Source organism: Podarcis raffonei, chromosome 3 (genome assembly GCF_027172205.1).
Source record: "Podarcis raffonei isolate rPodRaf1 chromosome 3, rPodRaf1.pri, whole genome shotgun sequence".
In the NCBI taxonomy this organism is placed as follows: domain Eukaryota; kingdom Metazoa; phylum Chordata; class Lepidosauria; order Squamata; family Lacertidae; genus Podarcis; species Podarcis raffonei.
In genome coordinates this window covers 28,019,657-28,043,148 of record NC_070604.1, presented here as the reverse complement: position 1 = coordinate 28,043,148, position 23,492 = coordinate 28,019,657, and the positions used below count along the sequence as shown (strand labels likewise).

The window sequence follows — 23,492 nt, the reverse complement described above, 5'->3', positions numbered from 1 at the left end:
GCCCCAATAGCAATCCTTGAGGGACTCTACTTTCTACATCTCTCCATTCGGAGAACTTTCCATGGCTACAAGCCATGATGGCTATGGTCTGCAACTGGAGGCGCTAACACAACTGGAGGCGCAAACACTTCCAAATACTAGTTGCTGGAGACCACAGGAGGGGAGCATGCCCTTATACTCAGACCCTGCTTGAGAGTTTCCCCACAGGCATCTGGTTCACCCCGTTGATGCTTCTTATGTTTCTCCAAGAGCGACCAACGCTTCGTAAAAAGAACAGCCAGCCAGAGGCATGCTACAAAGAGAGTTGTTTCTGTGGAATCTCCAGTCTGGATCAGGGCTAGACAACATGATGCCCCTCCAGATATTGTTTTGTCTATAAATTCCCATCATCGGCCATGCTGGTTGGGAGTTGAGAGCCCAACAAGGTCTGAGAGCCTACAGATTCCCCATTTCTGGTCCAGGTGAAACAATCCAAGTGTCCAGCTTTGGGGGCTAACCTTTTTCCTCCAAGCTGCTAAGAATGGTGCATACGGAAGTATTCTCCATTGAGCACAGCCTTCTGAACACATATTTAAGGTCCTGATCATGTGCCCTCTACACAAAGGCCCTGCTCACCCTCCACATGCTAAGGAAGCAAGAGTGGGGGTGCACTAGTTGTGCTTAGGCTTTGTCATCTGTTGTCACAAAGCCATATAGTAACTTCAACCCATAAGATGCTTGCCATAGTACTGGGTTGCCCTGGGAATAATTAAGCATACAGTGATACCAATGTGAGCAACTACTCTACAGCAGCTGTTGAGGTTGTGACAAGTGTAGAGCTCCTCAAGTTCATACTGCAGCTTTGCTGTGCAGAAAACAGTATGGCAGCTCAGCAACAGCTGTCAACTGAGATAGTGCTAGAGGTTGCACAATAAGTAGTTTAAACTAAGCAGGGGAAGAAGGAGAAGGAGAGGGAGAGGGAGAGAGAGACAGAGAGAGAGAGAGGGGGGGGGAGATCATCTAATTTCACATACCTCCTAGAACTTCTTTCCTGTCCATTATTCCTTGTGCGGTTCCTGCAGATTTTGCATTCTTTGTTTCTGTATCTACTGATTTATCACCGGGCTGAGATCCCAATCCTAGTACTGAATTTTCTCCATGTAGATCAATTGAAAAGTCATCCTGCACAGAAGAACAATCACACCATTTTAAATTTCCCTTCCACAGATTCAGTGCATGTATGTTGTTCACACAGCTACAAGAGTTTCTGAGGCAGCGTTGCTACTCAAAGTTCTATCATGACATGTGCTCAAAGTCTGCATTTAAACAGTGTGCAAACTATAACACAGGTCAATGGCAAAGCTGAAGGGCAATTAATTGCATTTCGGCATAAGAGTTTAATTTATGTAGCAGCATGGTGAACAGCGTCTCGTTCTTACCTTACTTCCAGAACCATCCTCAATTAGGATGCCTCCGTCATCGGGCAAAGAAGGGATTTCATTCTGGTCACCAGAGGATATTGTAGTGGGACTTGCTGTATCCAGACTTCTCTCACTAGTTGGCACAAAGTCCAAAGCAGGTGTTGCATCATCAGTGCTTGATCCTTGATGGACATCTTGGTAGACTTCTGCCTCAATGAAGTGTGTGCTAGAAATTTGCGACGTTGTGGTTCTGACTGTGGAAATGTGGTGAGTCGCTGGGATTCTAGTCGTTATGACTGGAGACCTTGTTGTTCCTTGTTCAGTAAATGAGTCCAGCTCATATTCTGTAGCTACTTCTGTCTTGTCGGTCACCTGATCCATCAATGGGACTAAAGGCATGCTTGTTTGGGATACAGGTCCTCCTGGATAGTCTTCTGTAGGGCTGTCTGTTTGCTGTACCTCAGGCTGCTTATATTCCGAGTCAGTTGAGGATTCGGGCAATGATGACATATTTGTTCTTCCTTGTACTGAAACTTTTACGAAGGTTGCAGGATGGCCTGACAAAGAAACCAAAGCATCAGTATTCGTTTTAGTCAATACACAGGAGGCCTCTAAAAACACACTACATTGTGTAAGAGGAAGCTCACCCAAGTGGTTCAAGAAGTCTGAGGAATCCCTATCTCTTCAATAGCCAATTCCCACCCCGTGGCCAACTAATTATGATACAGTGGTACCTCGGGTTAAGTACTTAGTTCGTTCCAGAGGTCCGTTCTTAACCTGAAACTGTTCTTAACCTGAAGCACCACTTTAGCTAATGGAACCTCCTGCTGCCGCCACAAGATTTCTGTTCTCATCCTGAAGCAAATTTCTTAACCCGAGGTACTATTTCTGGGTTAGCGGAGTCTGTAACCTGAAGCGTCTGTAACCTGAAGTGTATGTAACCCGAGGTACCACTGTACTCCTCTCCAGTTGTAGAAAACAAACACACACACACACACACACACACACACACACACACACACATGTTGACTATATTGGTCTCTGTCAGGGCACTTTCTTTCATCATTAATGTTAATGTTCTTTCTAGAAAAATGAAATCCCTACTTACAGGGTCTTAAGATTTTAACATGCAGTCAGTTTTTAATGAAATCTGAACTAGCCGCCATTTAACTACCATAGCCTTTATTATATTCTGGTTACGGCAGGCACTACAAAATTCTGGATGGCCCCATTTGATAGGTGTGGGGAGGCTTTGGCCATCCCAATGTTGCTGAACTACAGCTCCCATCAACCTCAGCAAGCATGGCTAATGGGCCAGGGATGATTGTTGTTGTAGTAGTTCGGCAACATCTGGAAGGCCAGAAGTTCCCCAGACCTGCCATATGGCCTCTGTCAAACTCACTAGGCAGCCCTGCTTGCCTAGTGATAGCCAATAAAGGCACAACAGAGTTACTCTAAGGAGAACTGAGAGGCAGGATGGATTGTGAAGCAGGAAAGACCCAGATTCAAATCTCCACTCAGCCTGAAGCTCACCAGAGTCTCTCTCTCTCTCTCTCTCTCTCTCTCTCTCTCTCTCTCTCTCTCAGCCTAACCTACCTCACAGAGTTGTTGTGAAAATAATAAGTGTGTGCAGATCCATATACACTAAGCAGTGTGGCATTTGGCCTTTAGTTAACTATAAGCTTACAGAGTTAGAGCTGTTCAGAACCCAAGAGTTCAGGAAGCGCTTTGTTCACAGCTAAGCAAACACAGAAACAAGCTTACCTGCTCCAGAACCAGAAAAAGAGTCGTAATCATCACCAGATGAGTCCATGTCTTCAGGTGGGAAACTGATGTCTGCTGGTTGCTACAGAACAGAAAACAAAGTACATTTAGAATATTCTCCTTTGATTGTTTCCTGCACACATTACAAATCCTAGCAAAATGCCCATTGCTATGCTGGGTGGGATGCCATATAGAGGAATACTTTTTATTCTGCAAGGACTACGGGTAGGGCAAGAGGACACAGTGTGTGTCTGCAATACCCTTACAAACAAAGACAAACATGTACTCTACACATATAAACCCTGATAGATCCTTCTTGGCAAAGCTGGACCATTCAGCATTGAGAACAAAGGGCAGTTAGTTGCACTGTAAAGAACACTGCTTTATTCCACCTCCCTACTCCTTTCTGAATATACCCATACTGTAAGCTACAAAAAATGAAGCTTGCTTCACAGCCATAGTGAATAATAATTACATGCTGAACAGAGATTAGAAGAGCCACAGAGGAACTTATTATTACGATGATTCATTTTTGCATAGCAGTAAGACACAAAGATTCAGAATCATGCAAGGCGTACATGGAAGTTTTGTATAAGGGTTCCAATTTACACTCTTTTCTGCAATGTGTCTTTTAGACACTTACACAAGCAATACTGGAATCATTTCACTCCACTATTTGTTTAGAAAAGTATTGGCATGAGAAAAGAGATGCAATTAGTATAATTAAACAGATACACATGGTCAAATAAGAAAGTAAGTAAGAGCAGGGGAAAAGTAAGAATTGGAAAATTTTAAGAGCAACTTTCATTAGAAAAAAAATTGGTTTGCTATGTAAAATGTTCTGATGCCCTAGAGAGTGATCTAATTTAGTAGGTTTACTTTCTTTGAAACAGAGAAGCTTGGCCAATATAATACTTGCAACTGACATCTTTTCATGTTTATGAAATGCGGGGGGTGGGGGGGAGATGTGGAAAAATAAAAGAACTGGAAACTTTTCTGCTCCGCATCACTGCCTGTGGGCCATGAAAAAGGCACACAGAAACTCTACTCTGATACTAGAGCTTGTGGTGAACGTGCTCAGAATACCCCTGAAGCCATTAAATTCTTTGGCTGCATTATATCAAATGTAGAAATTTGATTCTACATTCTTTTCAAGCCATTTGGCCAACTGAGAGCCCTCAACACAAACTTCCTTATCCAAAAGCAAGCCTACAATCCTTGCTAAATGATGGTCCTTTTATTGGTGATGAGATCAAACAAGGGTTTTACTTGGGAGCATCAGACGAACTCCTTCCCCAAGTCCCTTTTCACAAAACACTGGACACTACAGAAACACAACATGCCCTCGTTTGGGCAGACAGGTAAGGTAGGTAATGACAGCTTTTCACATGTATTTTGGGCTCATCCTCTATCTAGAGTGCTGCAAGGCTGTTTTCTGCAAACCTTTAAGTTATATTCCCCTTTGTATGTGGGCCTATCTGCACTCTTTGCTACATCAAGATAAACACACACAGAGAGAGAGAGAGACCTTCCCTGCAGCGCTATCTTATCTATATGGTTTGATTCCATTTCTCCATTGTGTTCCAGCTATGTCAGCATGCCTCTTAAGCATCCGTTCTACTGCTAAAGGAACAGCAGTTTTCCTGCCTTCAAGAGGATATCAAACTAGATTTATAGCAGAGCCGGGAAACCTTTTCACTCTTGAGGGACGCATATCCTCCAGTCTATCCTGCCAGGGGCTGCCGGAGCAAAAAGGGGGCAGAATTTGCAGCCCTGTGCTACTCTGTGCCATCGCCACATCCCTCCTTCCCTCCGGCGCACAGTGAGAAAGAGGTTTCCCAGAGGGGTGGTCTGGGAAGTCAAAGTGGGCCTGCAGCATCTGGAGGGCCACATGAAATTGGGCTGGGTGGCGGTAGTGGGAAAAGGTTGCCCACTGGAGGGAAGGATCAGTTGGGATAAATGGTCACCAGCACCAAGACAGATGATCCTATCTGCATGAAGTTGCTTCCATACAAACACAGTTAACAGCCTTGGTGGTTCTGGATCTCACATTTGGCTCTCCTCAAATAGGATTTCTGCATCACATCCCACATAGTTGTTCCACATCACAGACCCTGTGTGTCAATGCATGGCCTCTGAAATAGCACTTTGTCTCTTTCACATACCTCCACAGCCGCATCACAATGCTGACATCTGAGGCAAGGATTAGGAGGCAACCGATTTTGTGCATTTTTATGTTCTTAACCCTACAGGGTTTACAAGGCAACCTTTCACATTTGGGCTAGCAGCACCAAACGCTTAAGGCATACACAAACCATTCTGCTGGCATCAAAGAAAGCTAGTTACGGATCATTGCTTTGGAGGTCTAAATCTGCCCAGAAGATCAAGAGAAAGTTCCTCCAAGGATGAGAAACCAAACAGCCCTGGGATGTTTAGCAGCTTTCATTCCCAACGAGAGGTATTGGAAGCTGTCTTAGAACTTATCTCATGGATAAGTTCCCTCACCTCATAGATATCAAGTGAAAGGTTTCAAATACTAGATACTTTTCAGTGATACTAAAGCATGCAATGTGGATTCTGTTCTGAACTCTTTCTTGTAGAAGCTTGTTCTATGCAGGTGTTCAGTTTGTTAAAATAAAAAAAGCATCTCTACACTGGAGGTAGATAGCTACAGGGGAGGCTTCTGGTAGCCCTACACTCTTCTCATGAACTTGTGAGAAGCGCTTGTTACTTTTCACCTCCAGGCAATTTGACTGCACATGCATACCTTTAAAAGTAAAAAATATATATAGTGTTACAGGTTCTACAATTTTGGCTCTCAAGATATCGAACAGTGTTAGAAACTGGGGTAGAAAACTAGGAGTCCAATAGGTAGGTTGTGGGCACCAAAACAGAATATCTAATCACCTCTTATTTTGGTGGGGGGGACAACAACACTTTTTATTATTTTGATAAGCATGAACTAATATGCAGTTCACATAAGAGACACATTGTTAATATCACATTTCTATCAGAAACTGTTAATACATTTAATTCCCAAGTACGAATTCCAAAGGATCAGCACACCCCAACCCACGCATTATTGTAGGAGTTGCGTCTTTGAATTGAAATCTCCAGAAAGTTCTTTGAACGCTGTGGTCTAAACCACAGAGCCTAGGGCTTGCCGATTGGAAGATTGGAAGAGTGCTGGCCCTAGGAAGGTGTGTGTCACTACGGCTCTGCTTCAGGCACCAAAATATATTGGATTGGTGCCAACTCCATCACCAGAGTACCAAGAATATATTCTGTTGAGTTCAAGCCAGACCCATTGTGACATTCAGACCAATGCAACCAAAATTCTCTTCTCAATTTAGTCTTTTTTAAAAACAGAAAATGCAGCAAATTATGTTGTAGGAATTAAGGTTGAGATCAGCTATCTCTGAGCTTCAATAAAGGACAGCTGTATGTGTGGTGATGTTGGTCACCATCTGCTAATTTTAGCTGCTCCAAGTTTCCAAAAGATTCTGAAGTTCAAGAACAAGGAAGGTGATAAGAAAGCTTTGTAAGCTTCACCACTTTAACTCACCACTTTGCAAACTGTGCAGCTGCTCATTTTACTCAGTGTGCAAGTTGTTAATGAGCTACAGTGCCATGCACTTTGCTCAGCTACAGCCTGTTGGGCTTCAAGCAGAGCAGGTCCAACTGCTTAGACAAATCGATGGCTCTTAATGTGGGTTGCTTATTAAGCAGCAGCTGGCCTTCAAGGGGGGGAAACAACAACAAGCTCTATCGTCATTTGGGGTTCTAATAAGTTTGTCTCTAAATTCTAACCCTCCCTTAGCTGCCCGCTGATAATTCCACTCTGCAAAAAAACAAGTTCTAGAAAGTTATTTGACTGAAGCAACAGCTGCCTTTGGGTGAAAGCAGCTGACACAGCAGTGATTGGACTGTACCACTTCAAACTGCCTGAGGAAGATTGCATAGTTGGAAGCCATCCCATGGGGTAGGTGGAATCCCATACTTGCACATCAGGAGGTAGAAGCTAGATGAAAACTCTTCACGGTATCTAATTTTCTAGCCTCAGCTGCTTTAATACAGACGAGCCTTCAACCATGAGATTTGGCAGCTGTAGTCTGATGTGGTATTATCCAGAAACTGATCTTATCATCCCATCAACTATTACCGTAAGCTAGACCAAAGACATATTGTGATGTGTACAAACCATTCAGATCTTGTATGAAGACTAAACATGCTAGAGTGGCTTCTGTCAACTCAAGAAACTCCATTAGCTGGGCTTGGAAGAGTGTGGAGAGCACCACACCTTTTTCATTTCACTATATCTAAAAGTGTTTAAATTTGCTTGAACTTTTTTTTTTTTTTTTACTGCAACTCAATTTACCGGTATGTTTCAGATTGCTTCAGTGGTACATTGGTTCTCAAATGCCTTGGTACTCAAACAACTTGCAACCCAAACACTGCAAACCTGGAAGTGTGTGTTCCGGTCTGTGAACTCTTTTCGGAAGCCGAACATGCTCCATTTTGAGTGCCACACTTCTGTTTTGAGTGTTACACTGAGGTCTGTTTATTTTTGCTATTTATTTTGAATTTTTGTTTTTGCAGTTGTTTTTTGTTTTGTTTTTGTGAAGAGGAGTTTGGATTTGATATCCCGCTTTATCACTACCCGAAGGAGTCTCAAAGCGGCTAACATTCTCCTTTCCCTTCCTCCCCCACAACAAACACTCTGTGAGGTGAGTGGGGCTGAGAGACTTCAGAGAAGTGTGACTGGCCCAAGGTCACCCAGCAGCTGCATGTGGAGGAGCGGAGACACGAACCCGGTTCCCCAGATTACGAGACTACCGCTCTTAACCACTACACCACACTGGGTCTGTTTGGAACTGTTTGGAACCCAGTTCAGCTACTGATTGATTGTGTGACTACAGTACATTGTTTACTGCTTTCATTTTATGAATCAATGGTCTCATTGACCAGTAAAAATCCATGTTAAATTGCTGTTTTAGGGGTTGTTTTTAAAAGTCTGGAACGGATTAATCCATTTTGCATTACTTTCTATGGGAAAGCGCACCTTGGTTTTGGAAAACTTTGGTTTTGGAACAGACTTCCGGAACGGATTAAGTTTGAGAACCAAGGTACCACTGTACTGTGTTGTCCTTGCTTGCTTTGCTGTGACGCTGCTAGACTTGCCTCCCACATGAATAACATTTTAGCAGGTGTCTTATCCAGACAGTAGGTTGTCCTTGAGAGGGAGACACCAGGCAGTTTCCATGTTGACTCATTGCTATCTCTCTCAGACACAGCAAGGTAAGCCTCAACACTTGATATCAGGAGATCTATTGGCAGATACGGCCTCTTGTGAGCAAAGCCCATCAAGGCGACGGATGAGGATGTTCAGACAACACCCACATCCTCCTAGTCAAGATTTGGCCATGACTTTAAATCTAGATTATTTCCCACCTGAAGGATTTACCTCACCACTTACTGCAAAAAACAGGAAGCATGAGCCAGGAGTAAGCAAGGCTGATGCAATGAGGTTTTCCATTCATGGAATCATAAAATTATAGCATTGGAAGGGACCACGAGCATCATCAAGTCTTACAACACAAGAATCTTTTGCCGAACATGGGGTTTGAACCCACAGCCCTGAGATTAAGAGCCTCATGCTCTACCGACAGAGCTATCTCCATTCCTTTCATTCAAAGGTGAGAGGGAAGCACTTTCAAAAGCAATTTACTGGGATAATTCACCATTTCTCCCAACAGTACATTAAAGCCATAGCTTTTATGTACATTATTAAGATACTATATAGGTCAAGATGGCACAGAACAATTATAATATGACATAAAGTATGTCGGAAGAGGCAGGTTAGCTCCCACTTTGTCCACAAGAAACAAGAGAGCAGCCACCCTTTTCCTTGGGACATTTCCACATACTATAATTCTGGTGGCTGCACAGTCTGCATGGCTGGTGGCAAGACGGACTGTTGAGATCACAAGTGCCAAGAGTGTGCCAGGTCATCCAAAGTTAAAAGCCAAGTGGGAGCACTCCAACTATTTGCAAACATGGGGTTGTTCACCAAGACATTGGTGTAGTTCATACTTGGAAGCTCACCATTTCCCAGGCACTGCACTCTTCCCTTTGAAAAATTAAAAAATGTTTTCACTTATTTGAGTGCCCAGTTTGGTCCAACCAGGACCTATCCTTATGCTAGTTGCACGTCAACAATATTTTATCCTGGGAACCTGAGAATAGTTTCCAGTGTTTGAAATTAGCCAGGCACCAGATCATTGGATCTGGACTGTTTTCACACACTAATACCCCACTCTGTAGAATTCTATCAGTGATATTTTATCTGAACTGGCCAAATGTTTAATTGAGAATCAATCACAGTCAGTTCGTCATTTGAAAAATAAGACTTTACAGCTGTCTTGCCCCAAAATGGCAACTAGACATTCTGTTTTGGTGACTACCCTTGGTTTAAGGAGCCATTTGGCACCTAGCTTATATACAGTGGTACCTTGGGTTACATACGCTTCAGGTTACAGACTCTGCTAACCCAGAAATCGTACATCGGGTTAAGAACTTTGCTTCAGGATGAGAACAGAAATCATGCTCCGGCGGCGCAGCAGCAGCAGAAAGCCTCATTAGCTAAAGTGGTGCTTCAGGTTAAGATCAGTTTCAGGTTAAGAACAGACCTCCAGAACAAATTAAGTACTTAACACAAGGTACCACTGTATCTTAAGTTTCCAACACTGAGAGTTACAGTTCAGATCAGGTTATAGATGGGTGTCATGGTGGACACATTATGACAGCTTTGTTAAGAAGTTTCAAGTTACAGTGGTGCCTCGCAAGACGAAATTAATTCGTTCCGCGAACTTTTTCGTCTAGTGAATTTTTCGTCTTGCGAAGCACGAAATCCCATAGGAATGCATTGAAAATCAATTAATGCGTTCCTATGGTCAAAAAAAGTCCAAACAAAGCCAAATTTCGTACAACAAGAGTTTATTAAATGCTCTTTAAAGTCACACATACTGTAAAGAGCATTTCAAAATTCAAACCCAGAAATTTTTTTAAAAAACAGCAGAGTGGCCTAATGGTCACAGAAAATCATAAAAATGCAGGGGGGGAAAACAAGCTTCCAGATTCTTGCAAACACCTCCCCAACTGTTCCCCCAGCCACCCAGCACACAGAAATTCAAATCCAGAATTTTTTTTAAAAAACAGCAGAGTGGCCCAATGGTCACAGAAAATCATAAAAATGCAGGGGGGAAAAACAAGCTTCCAGATTCTTGCAAACCCCTCCCCAACACCAAGTCCTTGAATTCCAAACACCCCAACCCAAAATCCAACCCCCCCAAAAAAAAGTTTTAAAAGCTTAACTTACCAAATGGCTGCAAAAGAAGTTTTGGAAAAGCTTCAAAAATCACCAAAGTCTTTAAAAACCTCAAAAAAGGCTACTATGTACACTGCGTTCTATGAGTTGCTCCTCGAAGTCAAGTTGCAACTGTATTAACGGTGTTAAGAAAAAGGAAACAAACTTGCAAGACGTTTTCGTCTTGCGAAGCAAGCCCATAGGGAAATTCGTCTTGCGAAGCAGCTCAAAAAACGGAAAACCCTTTCGTCTAGCGAGTTTTCCGTCTTGCGAGGCATTCGTCTTGCGGGGCACCACTGTACTAGCTCCCAAGAATCTCAACTAGCCCACATGGCCACAGATACCAGCTTCAGTTGTATCTGATTCCAAGGACTTGGGGAGAGGTGAAGACATGCATTCCTCATAAAGCTTCCCTGTCTGGTCACCTGGACACAATTCTTACTCACCACAGGTGACCAGGAGTGTCCCTATTTTACAGGTCTCTGTTCTAAGTCCGCCAGCCAACCCTACAGTGCCAGTGCTCTACAGTGGGCATACAGTATTTCCCCCTTTTACAGACATCTGTTCCTACTTACAGTTAAGGAAGCACCATATACTAGTCCTTGGCTTCAGCAGGATGGAGCTGTACATTTAAAAAGACAGTTTTAAAAGGTGCCATTTCCTTATGCAGACCTCCATCTGGGGTGTTCAAAAAGCTCAAAGAAAGGACTTGGCATATTATAACTCATTCCTCTGAAAGCTGTGGCATTTAAGGACCTCCCTGTCCCCCAACCCTCGCAAATGATCTTCTAAAATGAAGCAAAAGTCATTAATAGTTTTGCCTGTTTAAAATGTTCTGCTCTTTGAGAAACATATACCAAGACATTGACGGACCTCCCAGTTTCTCCTGAACACAAGCCAAGAATGAATGGAATAATAGGTAGCATAGCCTATTCCACATAATGTGCAAAGTGTTGGTAGAAATTGAATTTAACCCAATATAGTCATCAATAAAACATATTATGGTTTCTCGGGGGGGTTTTGTAACTTCACAGCAAGTACTGCTCTCTCCCACTGAGCTAGTATGACCAGAAGGGAAAAGGCAGTTAAGCATTTCAAACAAGAGTTGAGTCATGATTTACAAAGGCTACAAAATGGCACAAGAGAAGGTAGCATATCGCTTCAGACTGCAGGTGGGACGGTCGTGGTTTTCAAATGCTCCCTTGCATAAAAGATTCCATGCAAGTAGAAAACTGGCACAGCAAGAAGTGGGCTGGGATAGTCCTCCTCTTCTTGCTATGCTTGGTTTTGGGCAGGGTTGTGTTTACCGTGTTTAACCATGTTTTAATTGCTGCAACCCACTCCGGGACCTCAGGCTGAAGGATGGGTGATAATTGTAATATTAGAATAATAATGGGGTACCATAATACACACAGGATTCCTGCCTGCAATCTGAAGCCCTTGTCTTCTACCACCTGCTTCTTGTGTAGGCCAGGCTTTACAGGTATTACACACCCAAGAAATGAAGTCTTGCAGTTGTTTGGAGTTTTTCCTTCACCTGAATCAGAGACATTTATTTACTCTTTATCATTGCCTATTCAACCCAGGGGGTAGGGGCAGATCTACTGATGGATCTCTGCATGATTTCCAGTAGGTCAGCAAGGGGTTTTAACAGCAGCAACAAAAGTACTTTTCCCTAAAGTAGGCTTCCGATATGAAGGAAGCTAAGGAGGAGGGGACATGTGAAATAGCTGGGAGCTCAACTTAGTGCTTCAAATGTATGTTGTGAGTGTGACCTAACAGTCATCTCTTCTTCCCAAAGAATCCAGGGAACTGGACTTTGTTGAGGCTGTTGACTTCGCAGAGCTACACAGTGGTACCTCAGGTTACATACGCTTCAGGTTACATACGCTTCAGGTTACATATGCTTCAGGTTACATACGCTTCAGGTTACATATGCTTCAGGTTACAGACTCTGCTAACCCAGAAATAGTATCTCGGGTTAAGAACTTTGCTTCAGGATGAGAACAGAAATCGTGCTCCAGCAGTGTGGCAGCAGTGGGAGGCCCCATTAGCTAAAGTGGTGCTTCAGGTTAAGAACAGTTTCAGGTTAAGAACAGACGTCTGGAACGAATTAAGTACTTAACCTGAGGTACCACTGTGATTCAGCATCCTTGCACTACAGTCCCCTGGATTCTCAATGACTGCTGAAGTGGTACAATAATGTTTTAAATGCATGATGTGGACACTGACCTCAGTTAAGTTCTGGTACTGAAAGCAGAACTCTAGACTCAAGAATGTGTTCAGAGGCACCCTGATCTTTAAAGCCAAACTGCATTTCCTTTGCACTTGGCTCCCGTGGTTCTCTTATAAGTGTATCTGACAAGCCCATGCACGATTTAGCCTAGCGTTTCCCCAGCTGTTGTTGGACCACAACTCCCATCATCCCTAGCTAGCAGGACCAGTGGTCAGGGATGATGAGAGTTGTGGTCCAACAACAGCTGGGAACCCAGCTTTGAGAAACACTGAGCCTACTTGTCCCCTTACTCCTTCAACCAACCAGATGCTTTTGCCCCCTGGACCCATGTCAGGCCCAAATATTTAATTCTGCTACCTCCCTCCCCCTTTTGTGCTTGGCACGCAAGTCCCATTATGCCAAGGACCAGACAGACTCTTTGGCTCACAGGAAGTGCATTAGTAATCGCCACAAAATTACCCCTCAGTGACCTGAGGATCAAGGCCAATAGTTAACACAAACTCAATTAGAGTAAAAGGATGACAGAGACATCACTAGGGGCATAATCTTACAAAAAGTAGTATGTGAACATTCAGCCATCTCCACTTATTACATAAGTAATCCCTTTCACCACCCCAGAGGTGATTAGGCTAGCATTAATTCACCTTTTAGAAAGCGAGGGCTGAAGCAGAAAGACACCGAAACTGGCTAAGGGTTTGCAGCAAATTTTATGACAGAGCTGAAAGGGTGATCGCAAACTGCACTTATCCTCTGTGGCTGGAAAAGCACATTAAGCCCATCAAGCTAACCTATTATTTTTTTACTTAAGACTCCTCCCAGCAGAGGTGACGGCTGATTCCTTTCTACTTAACAAAGCATATACAGATGTCTTTCCCATCAGACCTCACTGATGAAGACACAAACACACTCACATGCTCTTATCTTTCAGCTCTGTGAGGCCTGCTGAGCTGTGAAGGTTATCTCTGATCTGAGCACAGCAAAGCCAGCTGCATGGCACTGAGCAGTCTAGGGACCTGTTTACGTAGGCAATGGACCTTCTGCTGCTGTATTCACACGCAACCTCCAAGGCTTACAACTAACGCTCCGGAACTAACAATTTTGCAAGGAGCCACCTTCTGCAAGCTTGATGTGGCACCATCATGCTTATGGTAGAAACAGATCTGACCCACAAAACAATGGATAAGCTGAGCGCATCTGTATGTGGCCTGGATACTAAAAACCCTCCTCCTCTTGCACAATTCTACCTGTGCATTAAGATTATATTCTGAAGACCCTCCAAGTCCCCTGCCATCAGAAGTAATGCGGGTGGCAACCAGAACAACCTTTTCCAGTCGTGGCACCTTGTCTATGGAATTCCCTTACTAGGAGCTTTCTACTGCACCATTCCAGGTTTTGGGGCACGCAGAGGCATTAGACAACTCTCACACTGGAATTCCTAATTCTTCTGCTGCCTTTTTGCTTGAACTTGATTTCTGTTTTTATTTCGTTTGTGTACTTGAATTTTCAACAAGCTTTTGAGCTCATTGAGACTCCTTAGTGAGCTTAGCAGTTATTGGGAAATAGAGCAGCTGATCTTATGGACCAGGTTAAGAAACAGGAAAAAGCTGACAGTTCTCAAAAGGGAGGGATGGAGAAATTGGAGCCCCCCAAGGATCTGGATTTGGGATCCCTTTTAATTACCCCCGGGCCTCGATTAAGCCCTCCGTGCCTCTGCCTGACCCTTGAGTCTCTCTCCATGCCAGATTCCTCACTTGCCTTGCTTCACACACTTAAGCACTTTTTTTTTTTGCTCGAATGTGTCCATAACTCTGATAATTATTTTCGATTGCCTAGATAGAGGATAGCAAAGGGGCATGTGAGTTTATGCAGAATTTGGCCAACTGCACAGAAGTAAAGCACATGCAAAAGGAACTCTCCAAACTGAATGAATTAGGAAGTAAAAATGGCAAACACTGTTCAGTGTAAGCAAGTGTGAAGCGATGTACACTGGGATGCAAAAATAAAAATCCTAACTTCACATATATGCTAATGGCACCTGAAATGGCCATAAGAGAACCGGAGAGAAGAGGTTTGGGTCATAGTTTCTAGCACAGTGAAGAACATAAGAAGAGTCTTGCCAAAGACCCATCAAGTCCAGCATCCTATTCTCACAGTGGCCAAACAGGTGCCTGAATAGGAAGACCCCAACCTAGGTCCTATGTCTATATGCAGCACCACTTTTCCTCACTTGTTATTCCCAGGAACTGGTATTCAGGGGCATGCTCCCTCTTGACACTGGAGGCAGAAAGAACATAACCTCATCCTCTATGAACATGTTTAACCCCCTTTTACAGTCAAAGGGACGCGGGTGGCACTGTGGGTTAAACCACAGAGCCTACGACTTGCCGATCAGAAGGTCGGCGGTTCAAATCCCTGTGACGGGGTGAGCTCCCGTTGCTCGCTCCCTGCTCCTGTCAACCTAGCAGTTCAAAAGCACGTCAAAGTGCAAGTAGATCAATAGGTACAGCTCCGGCAGGAAGGTAAATGGCATTTGCGTGCCCTGCTCTGGTTTCCCAGAAGCGGCTTAATCATGCTGGCCACATGACCCAGAAGCTGTACACCGGCTCCTTGGCCAATAAAGCGAGATGAGCGCTGCAACCCCAGATTCGGCCACGACTGGACCTAATGGTCAGGGGTCCCTTTACCTTTACCTTACAGTCATACGATTATGGCAGCAAATTCCAGTTTTAACCATGCACAGTGCATAGGACTGGGGTACAAAGCCTTGCAATACAAGGGTCCTAGGGAAGCTCGTCAAAATAAGAAGCTACTCCTTAGGCCCACCCTCAATAAGATACCATCTTGCTCTTATCCAGTCTACAAACATGTCAGGAGCTTCTGGCTGGTTTAGATTTCAGTGTCTAGCATGCAACTTAGCTTTCAAACTGTAATGTTACTCAAATGCTAGAGGAGTGATACAAGACGTTGCCTCGTATCACTGATAGTGCCTTCAGCATGCTGCATGCACAGGTTTCATGCTTGGCATCAATGCTTGTTCTGAGAGCTCGTGTAATTTTTCCCCCTTGTGATATTCTAATCAGTTAATCCCACCAAAAAGCAGGTAGTATACAAAGTGTTGCCAAGGTAAACTTTTATTACTTTTTGGACACTTGCAGACTGACTGTCTGAAACAGATTCTCATCTACTCACTCACACACCCCTCCTGAATTTAATTAAACACGGTGCTGATTGAGTATGTAGGCCAATTTTCTCTCGAATTAGTTTTAACCTTGAGTCAAAAGACATTTTGATAGACTTAAGGTATATAAAAAATGAGTTCCATTGTGAAGGACTATTGTGTATTTAGTCATGCCTCAGCATGCCATTTTAAGCCACAGTTCATTGAGTAAAGCCCTCAATTTAGTGCAGAGAAGAGTACAACATTCATTGTGCCTCTAAGCTTCTCAATTGAAGGGTGGGGTTGAGAATTGGGAATTTCAGATGCAACCAAAACATAAGAGGCCAAACTTGGCATTGAGGCAGCTCCAATTGCAGGTACTGACAAAATACTAAAGGAGACAAACTTGAAGAACATTCAATACTCTCTGCTGTTGGTCAATAGGGACTTGAATCTAAATCTCAAATATCCTTAACTATAATCCCTTGTCCTCTTCTAGGTTACCCATAAAATGCAGCCTTCATGCAACTATGGAGCATTATTTATTTCATTTTTAAAAGACATCCATTATACCCAAGCACCGCATTGGTAAATATACTTGTTTCTGTTGTCTAAATTGATGGTGGGTTTTTCTAAATATAAATACTTGCAGTACAGTATCTGCAGTTAGCACTGTATGTCATTAAATTAATATGTAAGGATGGGGCTGTGTGTTGAGTGTTAATAATTCACCCCTCATGTTTTCCTGGCTTAAAATTGTCCCCATTGGAAAACAGATGTGGGAGGTTGAAACTCTCCTCACAGTTCCAAGGGGGGGGGGTGGAATCTGCAGCTGTTAAAAAATCATGACAGATGATAAGAACTATTATATCATCGCTAGTTTGGCCCAATTTTTGGTATGAAATTGCAAACTAGGTTCTTTTCTCTGTGATATTACTGAAATTTCTGCCATCACATGGAGAATCTATTCAGATAGTGGTTTTTAAAGGGGGGGGGGAGAGAGGAATAACCACAGACCAAGTAAATCTAAAATACTACAAAAGTCAGGAACGAATGTGAATGTGAAGTTTCACTCCCCATCATTTCCATTCCCTTAACAGGACAACCCTATGCATGCTTGTTTATTCTTAAGAAAATACCATGGAGTTCAATGGAATTTACTTCTAGAGCATGCACAGCGTTTTGAGCAGGAATGTGTGTCGGACTACAAATCACTTGAGGCAATCTGCAAAAGGCAAGTTTTCAGTGCTACCCCCCCCCCGGCTTTTGTTATAAAGCAACCTCCATGTATTACAGATATCTATGGTCAATATCTGTATTTTCAGGCAAACAAGAGGTCATGCACTCTCACCTGTGGAAACCAGTTAGGAGACTCTTCTATCCAGTTAGCCACCATATATCCCATTACCCTTATGGAGCCAACAGTCTTTGAAGCTGTGTTGCAAAACTTAATAGCTCACCTCTAGAACACTATGCTGCCCTTTTCAGCAAAGCTTACTCCTGCCTTTCAACAGTATATATTGTTGCATTCACATTTCACAAGGTGCAATATTAGCAGAATACCCAGACATTAAATAATAATAAAAACCATGTTAAGCTTGAGATGGCAAGAGCTGTAGGGTAAGAAAGGATTTTTTGGGGGGGGAATTGGTCTCCAAATCTGTGCATAGCTTACCTGGGAGCAAGTTCCATGGAATTCAGGGACACTTACTTCCAAAAGGACAGGTACAGGATTGCACTGTCATCCAGCTTTGAGCAATGAGTCCTCCCCACTTTGCTGGAAATCCCACCAACCTTTGTACAAAAGTATTTTCTCCAGGGAACAAAACCAATGAAAAAAGCTGGCTGCGAGGCTCTTCAGAGAAAAACTGTAAGGACCCTTCAAGTACAACTTGGTAAATGTGCAAGGTCCTCTTGAGAGCTCCTTTATCATTTACCAACAGTTAAGATGGCGTGGGAGAGCTGCACTTTTTGATATTTAATCAAGTAGCTTCCCCATTCTCATACCGTACATGTCCAGAACTTGTAATGGCATCAAGAGTTTTATACTGTGCAGGAGAACTTCCCAATAACAAGGAGTTGTGTGTCACCTTAGACTCCTCTCTTGCAGCTAGAACGCTCATAGATTAGTCTGCTTTGTCAGATGAATTTGTAGAGTGCAGGGCCTCTTATCAATCATTTTCAATCAAATGTGTTGAAAGCCTCTACGCCAAGTTAGCCAAAAGGTTCCTAGAAGCCAGAAGGTGCTTCACCATCGAGTCTAAACAGGCCTTAGATCAGAAAAGAACAAGCACTGCCTGCTAGACAATGTTTAGATCATCCAATAGCACCTTAGGCATTATATCATGCCAAACTAGATCAGCTGAACTCCCACAATGCCTGGCAGTTCCAACTGTGGGAGTGTTGCAGCCTAGAGCTGATTTTCGGTTATTGGTAGAAACTGGTATTATCAGTTTGCTCAGTACAGTAGCCTAAACTTTGGACTAAAATGGTGCTTTCATGACCAATGTTTTGTTTGCAAGACTTTAATCCTGACAAATTCTCAAGATACCCCATATCAAATTTTAAAGACAACTACTAATTCATTTTTTGCTCCTGTAAGCACTTCATATTACTAAGGAAGAATGATAAAGGATGCTCCGTGAAGCTTTATTGATTGCATTTGAGTGCCCTCCCCCAATTTTATGTCTCAGTCTATATGCTTTGGCTGTGCAATATTCTAAAGAGTCACACTACCTCATCACACAAAGGCAAATACCAATGGAAGTGTCTAGACTAGGGTAGTCAGAAATATATGCTTTACTTCTCGACTGTTCACACAATATTCCCAAGTATTTTCCCTCCTTATAAGAAAATAAGAACTGCATTGGCATTGTGCTCAGTCACAACAAGCAAAAAAGAGGTGGTTTCAGAAGTCGCCGCGCTTGTGCTTTCTATAGTTTTCACTAATCAGACTCCATCCATTAGAAGCTATCAAACATTGTTTCCTAGAAAAGGGGGGGGGGGAGAGAAACCATACCCCTAATCCTTTTTCTTTTTGCTTTCCTGTTTTGACAAAGAACAGATGGAGATCACACTTTTTAATGGGGGACTATGTAGGTGCAAGTCCACGTAGGAGTTCACTCCATCAAAACAGGATGGGGCAAACCCTTATAATGAGAGCCAGTGTGGTGTAGTGGTTAAGAGCGGTAGACTCGTAATCTGGTGAACCAGGTTCGCATCTCCGTTCCTCCACATGCAGCTGCTGGGTGACCTTGGGCTAGTCACACTTCTTTGAAGTCTCTCAGCCCCACTCACCCCACAGAGTGTTTGTTGTGGGGGAGGAAGGGAAAGGAGAATGTTAGTCGCTTTGAGACTCCTTAGGGTAGTGATAAAGCGGGATATCAAATCCAAACTCCTCTTCTTCTTCTAAGCAGAATGCATTGGTGTTAGCTGCACACAGTATTTTGGACAGACTCTTCATCTATATGGGACTATAAAGGCAGTTAGAAGATTCATAAGCACTCAGGCAGAGTTGCTTTCTTCTCCTCCCTACGTATTAAAAATGGACAGGGAGCAGGATTAGCTAAGCCATGATTCATATAGCTACCACGTTTGAACCAGGAAGTTAGTTAGCTTCGACTGTAATTGACAGCAGCCTTTCTCTTCCCATGTTACCAAACCATCAAACTGTTTTAATAAAAGCCTTCGGCGCAAGTCAGCATCCCCAGGGTGGCTTGTAAGATGGAAAAACAGAATGCAAACAAATGCATAAACATGGAACAACATCCAGGCTGAAATAAATCCCAGGAGATAAGAAGTTTAGATGCACTGCTGGATTTCCTTTCCCGAAAGCTCAAATTCTGAGCATTTGAGAAAATAAAGTTTGGGCGATCGAAGTCTTGCAACCAGTTTACCCTAGGTGCAAATCTGAGCTAAACTTCATTCCTAGCCAACAGCCTACAACATTTGCTTTTAACTATGAGGTGTGTTTGGAGAACATGGAGCTCTGGGACTCCAACTACTAAAATCAGGCTCCTTATGATAGTACTAAAAACATTTTGTACCTCAAGACAAGCCTGCATGAAGGCCATCTACACAGGACAGGAAACTCCCATTCTCTGCTTACCATACCGAGATTTCTCAAGAGTTTTAGTCTTGCACAGTCTCAAGGTAACAGAAAGGCTAATCCAATCCACAAATTACACAACTTTACAGGGGAACACAAAAGCTAGCACCATCTCTTCCCTTGTTAGATTGGTACGTTTCTACCACACTGTCATATGAAGAGATGTAATTATTTTATGATGCCATTTTGTTGGCTGGAAGACACCAAGTACATGCTGGTGTTTGTGTTTCAAGCTCCAAGTAACCCTTTATCTATCGTTCTGAGGCACTTGGGTTATGCTATGCAAGACCACACACGCTTCAGAAAATTTGGGCCTGCTTGCCAGGCAGACAGTGATATTATTAAGAGAATCATTAAATTAAAAGTGTGCATTCATCAACTGAACTGTTCCTTTCACCAACTTCTGTTTAGGTCACCTGCCAGCAGTGTCCTTTTGTGTTCTGCACAGGACAACAGGTTAGTCTCTATACAAAAGAATCTATGAACACAAATCAGAAATAACATATCATAGACTAGGAGAGAATTTCTGCTACTGATCTTAAGGGGGACCATAGCTGAACAAAGTAATTTATTTCAAAGCGAGACACCAGCACAAAATTGCAAAGTTGAATTGTATTTATTTGAGTCTGTATAAAGGCAACTGTTTCACCTCCCACCAAAGACAATCCCAAGCTGACTGATTTGCTAGTTAGCCACTGCTGTCGCAAAAGGACACTGACCTTTTTTTCCAGGAACACATTCTAGTTCTTATTATCATTATCTGTACTTCATGCCTTTCAGCTCCCTCTGGTCCTACTGCTTACAACTTAAATCTCCCCTCATCCCTTACAGTTGTATGCCTGCAACTGAAGATGACACTTCACACATGCACATCTGACGAAGCAGACTCTAGTTCACAAAGCTTTTATGCCACAATACAATGAGCTAGTCTTTAAGATGCCAGGGTTTCCCAAACTGGGGTCTCCAGCTGTTTTTGGACTACAGTTCCCATCATCCCTGACCACTGGTCCTGCTAGCTCAGGATGGTAGGAGTTGTAGTCCAAAAATAGCTAGAGATGCAAGTTTGGGAAACCCTGGGCTACACAACAGCATGAGTGTGCCACCATTTAATCAGCCAGGCATGTTGCTAACCACACAAATACAATATAATACACTGACAGGTGCAAATATGAAGGCTCAGAATTATGTCAAGTGTGCAGAACTCCCTAAACTACTATTTTCCCAATTAAGTTAAGCAGCTTCGATTTCTTCTCTAATTAACTGTTGACCGAGTTAGGCTCCGTCTGTAACCCTTGGGAAATTAACCTTTAAACAAGCATGAAAGTTGCAGAAGTGCAAACCCACTGCCATTTCTACAACCGCTAAAAAGGTTTTACGCTGTTATAAGTTTGCAATTGCACTGTGGCAAAATAAGGAGGAAGGTTGGAAGAATTTGGAGTTGTAAGGTTTGAAGAATTAAGGAAGAGTTCATTTCTTGAGAGTGCAGAGAATTGGGGTAATTTTGAGGAGGCATGAAGACAGGGGAATAGCCAATCTGGTCATTTATCGAACCCACATTCTACACAGGAACCTTTAAAAAGAAAGAAAGAAAGAAACAGAAGTTGCTGGGGTGTTTTAAGTTCTCCCCCTCCTGCTTCTGAAATACTGTGGACTGGAGTACTGTTTAACAGAGATACTTTTAATATCCTACTGAAGCTGGTGGACAAGCCTTGCAGTATGTTCTCCAATGCACTATTACATTCATGCAGATTTTCAGAAGTCCTGTTTATTATGCAGTGATCTCCCTTAAATCAAAGGTAACTCATACTGGCTTCAATCAAACGGCCTCAGTCCTGTATACATGAAGGAGCGTCTCCACCCCCATCATTCAGCCCAGACACTGAGATCCAGCGCTGAGGGCCTTCTGGCGGTTCCCAAGTGAGGTTACAGGGAACCAGACAGAGGGCCTTGTTGGTAGTGGCACCTGCTCTGTGGAACGCCCTCCCATCAGATGTCGTGGAAATAAGCAGCTATCCTATTTTTAAAAGACATCTGAAGGCAGCCCTGTTTAGGGAAGTTTTTAATATTTAATGCTGTATTGTTTTTAACACTTGATTGGGAGCTGCCCAGAGTGGCTGGGGAAACTCAGCCAGATGGGTGGGATATAAAGAATAAATCATTATAATATTATTATGATTCAACTCAATTTCACATGTGCACCCACAGATTATACGTACTTTGATGCAATATTTAAAAGAAACTAAAGTTGAGTAAGGCCAGCAAGCAAGTTATCAGTTACAGATACAGAACTGTGCAGCCAGGGTCAAGGGTTCAAGCGTTCAGTTTTCTTTCCCCCCCAATATGGATTTGACACATCCTTCCAAGGAGAGGCCATTGATTCATAATTTATACGCACTGCAATCAGAGTTGTGGTGGCCTATGGTGAGAAGAGGCAACCTCTGAACATAAACAATGAGTTAAATGTCAGAATGAAAAGTCTCAGAAATGAAAAGGTGCCTATAAGATATTCACCCACAGTCATTTCTCAGCACCAGTCCTCAGACTGGAGAGGTGGCAGCAGAGCAATGCTATGCAAACTCTTCTCAGTTGCCTTTCTGCTCGTTCGTATCCATCTTCCAAACGAAGCAGCAAACTGAGCAACCACAGCGTTGTCTTCTAGATGCAACATTTGTCCTCCGGGTGCAAATGTTACTGGCAACAATTATAAGTGGACAAAGAGTTTCATGTTAGATGAAAGCTATTCAGACAGGAGTCATTACTGAGTGCTTGGATGTCAGAGATCTCCCTCTACTCTCAGAGCTCCTAAGAACTTCCCAAATAAGACGCAACTCAAGAGTCAGCAGCTGTACATGATGCAGCTGACACTGGGCTGAACCATTTCAGTGAGTGGATGGAGGGGAGACTGAATGTCTCTCCATAAATGCTCTGCCCATTCAGAGCTAGCATTTCCCAGAAAAATGCCCACCACCTGAAATCTCAAGAGGCTAAGGTAAAGTCTTGAGAGTTTCTGGCTATGATTGCTTGCTGAAATTTTCTAGTTGGATTTTAGAGCACAACAACTACTTCTAAAATCAAGTGAAATTCACCTGCTGCTGCTTGAGACTAGCTAGCCCCATTGTTTTAAAGCAATGGAAGTGTTAAGAGCTCATCCAGTTCCTCTAGACAAGCCTTCTGAAATGTGGCAAGATCCATAAGTTTTGGGCTACCATTGCCATCAGCCTCAGACAGGAACAGGGTGGATTAAAATCAATGATTTTTTAAAACAAAATTTTTAAAAAATAGTGCTTTTTTTAGTTTAAATCAGATTTTTAAAATAAAATGCTTCTGGAGGAAAAATGTTCCTAAAGATCATTTTCTATTTAAGTTACATTATAATCCAAAGTAATAAGGATTTGTTTTAAGTTTTTCATGTGTGCTAAAACTCAATCTAATGTTTTGTTTTTTAAAAAATCATTTAACCA

General features: G+C 42.9%; 1 protein-coding gene and 1 long non-coding RNA gene across 2 annotated transcripts in view; one reads left to right on the top strand and one right to left on the bottom strand.

Annotated features, from left to right (window-relative positions):
- Positions 1-23,492, top strand: part of LOC128410124 (uncharacterized) — a 149,406-nt gene that overhangs the window by 5,230 nt on the left and 120,684 nt on the right. The window contains exon 2 of the long non-coding RNA XR_008329390.1: positions 12,395-12,458. This is a non-coding gene — a long non-coding RNA (uncharacterized LOC128410124). The remainder of the gene's footprint in view (positions 1-12,394; positions 12,459-23,492) is intronic.
- SDC1 (syndecan 1) overlaps positions 1-23,492 on the bottom strand; it is a 33,988-nt gene that overhangs the window by 2,888 nt on the left and 7,608 nt on the right. The window contains exons 2-4 of the mRNA XM_053380899.1: positions 3,165-3,246; positions 1,419-1,957; positions 1,014-1,161 (exon numbers count right to left, since the gene is read on the bottom strand). Of these exons, the coding sequence (XP_053236874.1) occupies positions 1,014-1,161; positions 1,419-1,957; positions 3,165-3,246 (769 nt within the window). The remainder of the gene's footprint in view (positions 1-1,013; positions 1,162-1,418; positions 1,958-3,164; positions 3,247-23,492) is intronic.